We start from the raw sequence: 7369 nt of genomic DNA on the forward strand, positions 1-7369 counted from the left end.
AGGACGGACGAAAATTGCGAGTGACTTGGGCTTTTATAATCCGGTAACCAGACTTTGTACTTCCCACTGATTCAGGTACACTGCCAAACTGAACTCTTGGGCTTTTATAATCCGGTAACCAGACTTTGTACTCCCCACTGATTCAGGTACACTGCCTACCAAACTGAACTGTAGAGAGTGGTACATTTTTGACCAACCTACGGAAAACCGTATTTTGTCTAAGGACGCTTTCAAAGCTGTCGACAACATGGGATCCGACATTTGTCGCGCAAATGAAGGTGGTCTCGACAGAAGCGATCGTCCCAAATGGGGAGAGTATAAATAACACTAGTTGGTTCCAAGCAGTAGGAACTAAAAAACAAACAAAGCTATTCAACACGAAAAAGAATTTGGGCAAGAGCAGAAACAGTTCGTGATACTTACCGTACAGTATAGATATAGAAGGTAGTAAGGTGAATTGTGGTCAAATTGATCAGATCGAGGAGAAGGCATCCAAAAAGAGCGAAGGTGAGGCGGAGTACCGAGGAGACGTAGGTCAACAGAACAGAGGTAGTGGAAAACATGGAAGTCATGGCATCACTTATTAAAAAAGACCTTGACGAGACCAAGTAGACAGTGCTGAGCAGGAGACAGGTGGAAGTGTGTAGGTTTGCGTAGAACAGTGTGCCCAAAGTGTCCACGCTAGTAAGCTGTTGCAACAGGCCAATAGTCCATGCGGCTAAGTGAATCAGGAAGGAGCTATAGATTCGCCATGCAAGTATGTGGTAGAGAAAGAAGCGACACAACAGTCGTGCCAGATGAAGATTGATTTTCAGACCTGCAGGTTCACCGCTTTCTGTCCAAACCAGCAGCCGAACAAGTTCACACGTGAAGTACTGTAGGTATTGTAGGCGAGAAAGAGAGAGGAGACGTAAGGGAGAGGCAACTTGCCTGATTTTGGAACGACTACCTCAACCCAAATACTAAAGGTCCAAAAACAAGTGCACAATCTCGACAGGATAATCCATCAAAAAATCAGGGCACCGCGCGCTAAGGAACAGCAGAGAGACGCACATGGGTGACTGGATGGCGAAAAATAACAAAGCTACTTTAATTGCGTTATGGCGTTTTAACGAACAAAGTAATTTCCGACCAGCATGCTGCATGAGGTCAGACCCCTTTCCGACGGGACTTCACCTTGTCACATAATTAGTTTCAGTAAGGGTTGTTGACACGGACTAGTAAACTCCAAATAGGAAAAGCACAAGCTGTTATGGAACACCTTGGATTACGTTTATATTTGGTGTTGCACATTAGAAAAGCCGATGACATCTGTCATCAAGTTGTCAGTCCGGTTTGTCTCACGAATCTGGCGGTAGATGGCCCTCTGGCATCATCCCACTATGACCACCGTCTCGGTATTGCGCTGGCTGGGGTGCCATACACACTGGGTTCTTCGGATGAAAGCTGCCGGCGTATATGGATCAGCTGCAGCTCAGCTGATCGGTCAGCTGAAGCAGTCACGTCAACTATTTGTATGAGCTCACCGCCGTTCTTCCATGCAAAAGGTAGGGCGCTAATAAAAAGCATACTGAAAGCTTGATTCCGCCCTGGTGCATAACTGACCGTGGCCGAAATATGGCTAAACAACTAAGGTTGAAAAAAATCTTATACTGGTCGGATCAATAGGGAATATAAGACGGTTCCCAGTCCAGAGGAAGGGCTTTTGAGGCCAGACATGGAAATGTGTCTGCTTCTATTTAAAGAGGTTTGTTTCCTTAGAAAGCTCCGACAGCTCCAGTTGTAGTGACGGCCGTTAGTTTGTCCGCTGATCTGGACCACTTGGTTGCAAACGTTTCATCACCAACCATGGTGACATCATCAGTGCGTTGTGAGTAAGAGTGTGTTGAAATTTTAACCTCAAATGTGGTGCTCTTAGTAAGCATGTACTTACGTCCTTATTGATAAACCACTGGCCGTGCGGTAACTACTAGTGGTTCCGCAACTCAAAAATCAGGGCTGCTCAAAGAGATGATGACACCAAAAACAACTCACTTCAATCCACCGATCTACAACTGTGAACCAACATCCGGTGGATTTCGTCTCAGAGGAAGATATGCTGTGCAGCAATTCCAATACGGATAAAATAACTGGAGGGGGTTGTGTCACGACAGAGGAATTGTCCGTTTCTGAACTGTTCACGTAGAACCATCCAAGTGTGGGAACCTTTGTACAGTCGGTTTCACTAGCAATCCAGTCCAGAGTTCCCAAATGATGAAGTGCCATTGAAGTGGATGACGTATGCACCGCTGTCCCATGAGGTAGATGTAACGGAGCCAGCAAGCTAAGCACCAACAAGAGAAGCTGCACCGCACCTAATAAAATCAGCCCGGCGTCTGTACTCTGGCACCCAGCACTAACGACATGACGATGCACTGAGAGGTCACGCGTGTACTTGACAGCGACGGTCAAGGACAGCAATTGGTTGTCTATTGTGAGCAGCTCGTCGCGGATCGGGTGTCGTGGCAACATGCCTCGTAGACGAAGAGTACGTCCGTTGTGGGCCAAATGAAAACGCACCAGCGTGCCAGTATAGCTTGCCGAAAGTACGCGATTGCCAAGAGACCGGAGATATCCCAGAATGTATTTGAGAGGCGGTAACCTGTGGTGAGTAGAAAGAAGACTAATGGAGAGCAAATGTTTTTTCTAGTTGATGGACAAAGATCAAGGACACGACCGAGTACTGTCGTACACCCACATAAACTTTAGCTATCACACATAACTGTTCCGCAGAAATCCACCAGGATTTCGTGAGAACCAGCATCAACAGCAGAAGACTGGTTTGACGCGAGCGTCAACGAAAAATTGATAGCTAAGGATTGGTTGTATATGCAACACAAATGAAAGGTTAGTAAGTCATCTTTAACCGCCAGAAATCCACAGAAGGCTACCAACCATTGTCGTACTCTTAGATCTAAAAGCAAGACTAGACTCAGTAGACCATGTTGCTCTGGGAATCTGTCCATCCGTTAAGGGCTGTCGGGATAAATCTATCTGCAAATTACATTGGCGTTAACGAAAGACTCCCGCTTATGATGTTCTTCAACTGAATATGCGAATGAGTGAACGAAGGACGCTTCATTCGAGATATCACAGTATGTCTTCTGGTTAAACCAAAGACTTATAAGACCCCTGAAAACCATTCGAACGCTCACGACCGGTTTTATCCTTCCTGGGAGTAATCAGTAGCGTAATCGCCATGTTCTCATCAGCTTCATTTTGAATCTCTCGTTAACACGGGTGTACTGTGCAAATGGGTGCAGTTCCTCAGTTGCGTAAAACTGCGTGTTGAAGAACAACATAAGGCTCATGGAAACCCGGGGGTTAAGTCTATCTTATGGACCCCAAAAGGCGTGAAAACAGCAGTGAGGTCTCGAAGAGTTCTCGGCAACCTCAGGGTTGGTGTACTCAGCCAAAAGTGCCAAAACACTCTATCGAACCTCTCGATTCCATATATTCCAACACCCGTGGAAGTCCACAAGGAGTACTCTAAATCGTGCTTCTTCATGTGTCCACGATGCGGAGTGCCCACCTCACCAATGGCTAGACGTCATCACCCGCGGCGTAAATTTCCAGAGTCAACGGCGCTTATCCTTGTTGTCTTGCTTCATGAACCTCAATTAATCTGCCTTGCCATCTTGTACCACCAACACCGAAAATTTTGGCGGCTCGAACCAAAGTAAACTCAAGTATGGTTGAAAGACTGGGCCAAACTGAATGACCTACGTTGGGGATATATGTGGCTGCTGACTGACATTCACAACTTAGGAAAATCGGGTATCTTATACGAGCAGATCCCACCTCCAGTGGTAAATAGTCATCGTGAAGTTGAGTAAAGCACAAAGGTCAGCCTAGTACGTTATTTCCAATTCCAACCGAACGCCAAGATTTTGTGTTGATGCAGCTTGCATGTTACTGTTGTGGATATGTAAAATGGACACACGAATTCATGGGCATTTGAACGAAGCTTGGCTGGAAGAATCATGGGCGCGGCTTTTTTCACACAAGCTGCGAAGTCTCAAAATAATCGCAAGAAGTGACAAAATTGATATCTCATAGACGGTAGAGGCATTCCACGTGCAAGCGTTAATCAATAATTTGCCGTCATGGACTAGCAAGATGCTAACATGAATGGTAAGATTATTAGCATCAGACAGATTGAAATAGAATGTAAGAATTGAGGAGACAGCCCCGAATGTGAGATCCAAACAGTATGAGCCGGTATGTGCGTACGTGGGAATTCGACAACCCAACTAGTCTCATATTTGACAGTTCGATTGAGAGCTCAGGTCCACAAATTTCCACACCGCCAAAAATGAGGGCCTTCATCGGAAGTAAGCTGTTAAAGATTACATGGGACTAAATGGAGATGATGATGATGCATGTTTCGATCTGCAGAACCCACCTCGAGTCGTTTTGGGGATCTGAGGACACGTCACTGGGGAGAGGCAGATTGACACGTAACGGAGAGTGTGTGAAGTGTTCGACAAGCATAGCTAGTGGTGCACCGAACGTGATCTTCAACCAATCGTGCTCAAGGTGAATCAGTTTGGACGTGGTCCAATTGGGTGAATATGAGGTAGAAGGTTGTACCGTACTCTCAAGGCTGTCCAACATTCGCGCCAATGAATAACGTCGTAGTGCCGGTAAATCGTCCCATTGAAACGCTATCCAAAGCGCTGTGTTCGGGGCATTGTGCAGAGATCTGCGGGTAAACCAAGAATATTCGATCGTTTAAGAAGAGAATACCACGTGCACATAAGAGTAATAAGTGGCATATAAGAGGCTATTTACGCTTATGTTCTCAGATTACCACCAGAGAAACGAGCCGCGCTGTACACTCGGATCCTATAGGACTTATAACTCCCACAACCATAAGAAAATTTTCATTTCAGCTGATTTATAGTATACAACTTGGCTACATTCAAGGTGATTGCAGAAAGGCTTTGAAGCAAACAGGACACGATGCGTCGATTCCAGAGTGTTCGGAATGTTTTGAGAACTGGCGTTTACTCAATCCCAAAAGTCCACACCAGTCCAAGACCGCGTTCACGAGCTGTCCTCGTGTTAATTGATGTATCTTGACCCTCGAGATCACTATATAGACACCCAAACTTGTAATCAGTCTTTCAGCACGTACATAACCGACAACTGTATCACTAAACAGGCAATGTCAAGCGACGGCGGATCTGGCGAGAAAGGAAGATTCTATTCCACAGTCAGTGGTCAAACGAAAGAACAGAAGCCTTTTGTAAAAAAAACAGAGAAATATAATGAGATTGATGGACTGCAACAACGTACGTAAAGATTTTCCTGTCAGCATCACAATGATTGCACTTCGAACATGTGGTGACCAGACACCCAACAGACGTTGCGTGAAAGTAGGCTGGCAATCGGGACAATATTGCTATCGAAAACAAAAATCGCACAAAGCAAAACGACATTAATGGAGGATAAGATAAAAATATGAAATGAGCGCAAAAACGAAAGCAACCAGATCGGTTTAACAATTAGAAATAGAGGTATTTTACAAAATAATGATTCCTCCGCTTGGACAGAGCGCTGAATGACCACGGTATGTCCATTCGGAACCACGATAATAAAAACAATGAATCGTTCAGCTGTAAAAACCTTTCGGCGCCCAGCCACCCCAAGCGAAGCGAACTTTCACACACCCTTCCCACTTCAGTATTTCTGCACGCAGGATCGTGACAACGAACATGTAATGCACAAAAAAGAAAGTAAGAACAAAGAAGACCGCAAGCGAACCTTGATGTTGCTGAGCGGATGACATATCAGCTGAATGACCATGGGAGTTAACCTGCGTTGCACTTAGACAGTTGAAATTTCCATACTAATCGCCACCCGTTCAACTGATAGATTAAAGGGGAGAAACTGTCAGCGTCAAGTCATGAGGTTAGAATTGCGACAAGTGTTAATCTACGAGGACAAATTAGACACAACGTTGACAAAATATCGCCTCCTGTTTGGTGAGTGACCAAAAGCGAACGTGCTGTAGACTGAAATCAACTTGGTTAGAAGAAATGAAACAAAACGGAAGTCAGTAGAAATCGAGTATAGGGGAAATAAGAAGGAAACAGCAGCAACATCACACTAGAAGACTGCACACGAGTGGATAGCACAGGAAACAGAAATAAGCCCTCCAGCTGAAATCCTCATAAATTCTTGGTATAGGTGAACAGAAATCAGATCGTTTCCATTCACGTCATGGAAGTACAACGCTTTGCTGCACCTTCGGACAGTTCACAAACATAGTTTTCCTTCATAAGCACAGTGGATCTCACCTATTTACCTTCCTCTCACCTGGTTAGATCATCATGGGCAGTCACGTGGGGATGTTGACGATTTTAGTTGTCTACTATAATCCAGTCGTAACTACTTACAGTTTTAATGTGTTACAGGGTGTTCAAATGTTTCACACACGGTTGAACCACAGTTATCTTGAGCGGTAGTCCATTGGACGTTAGACAAGGTCTATACTCGGGTTTTCCCTCAGTAAATGTCATACTTTAAAGGCAGTAAAATGAATAGCTGAGATAATAAGCGCCTAGAAACATACTTCTTAGGTAAGCACATTAACAGTGTTAGATGTGACGCAAAACCGAAATCACTGGAGACCGTTTGTGCCTTTCATGCTACTACCGGTTTTCGACGGTTTCCAGCGACCCGATTTGGCAACAAGACCGACGAAATCTTACGTATGTATACGGCAGGGCAAAAACCTCTCATTTACCATTGACGCACAACTGTTACTGATTGGGATGATGAATAAACATTCAGTGTATATGCACACCAGGTGCAGGGAATACGCACTTTTACATACTCGGTGACAGTGAGTTTACCGAACCCTCCAGTGACAGGAGTGTGAGGAGAGGCAGATTTTTATTCCTTACTAAGATTCACATTTCCGTACTGGGCGAAAACCTTTAATTCACTGGTGACAGAATGATATGCGTCGGATACGACAAAACCATGGAATGTATAGTGATGACAAGTAAATCATCACGTGTTTGCTGGAGTACCAAACAAATCAGTCAGTCGCTTGTCTCTGGAAGGGAAAATCAGTGAGCTAGCTTTACATTGAGGTAGCCCTCAGCTTGAAGCAAAGTTTATTGAACGAAAATTTCAAAACAACACTTGGGTTTTCGACTGGCACCGAATAGAAGTGATAAGCTTGGTAATAACCTTGTGTTTGTGTCTTCAACGGTTTGCATGCCGTATACACACTGGAAGAATGTCAGAGTTGAAAGGATTGAAAGATGCCCCCCCCCCGTGTTTTTATACTTTCACGGTGAAGAACGATGAAATA

At 44.7% G+C, this 7369-nt stretch overlaps 1 protein-coding gene across 1 annotated transcript in view; it reads right to left on the reverse strand.

The window, feature by feature from the left end:
• T265_12824 (hypothetical protein) overlaps positions 1-7369 on the reverse strand; it is a gene marked incomplete at both ends in the record, with an annotated part of 14130 nt that overhangs the window by 5991 nt on the left and 770 nt on the right. The window contains 4 exons of the mRNA XM_009165785.1: positions 424-875; positions 2035-2641; positions 4445-4744; positions 5341-5446. Of these exons, the coding sequence (XP_009164049.1) occupies positions 424-875; positions 2035-2641; positions 4445-4656 (1271 nt within the window). The remainder of the gene's footprint in view (positions 1-423; positions 876-2034; positions 2642-4444; positions 4745-5340; positions 5447-7369) is intronic.

The sequence above is a fragment of the Opisthorchis viverrini genome (assembly GCF_000715545.1).
Source record: "Opisthorchis viverrini unplaced genomic scaffold opera_v5_18, whole genome shotgun sequence".
NCBI classification, from domain to species: Eukaryota; Metazoa; Platyhelminthes; class Trematoda; order Opisthorchiida; family Opisthorchiidae; genus Opisthorchis; species Opisthorchis viverrini.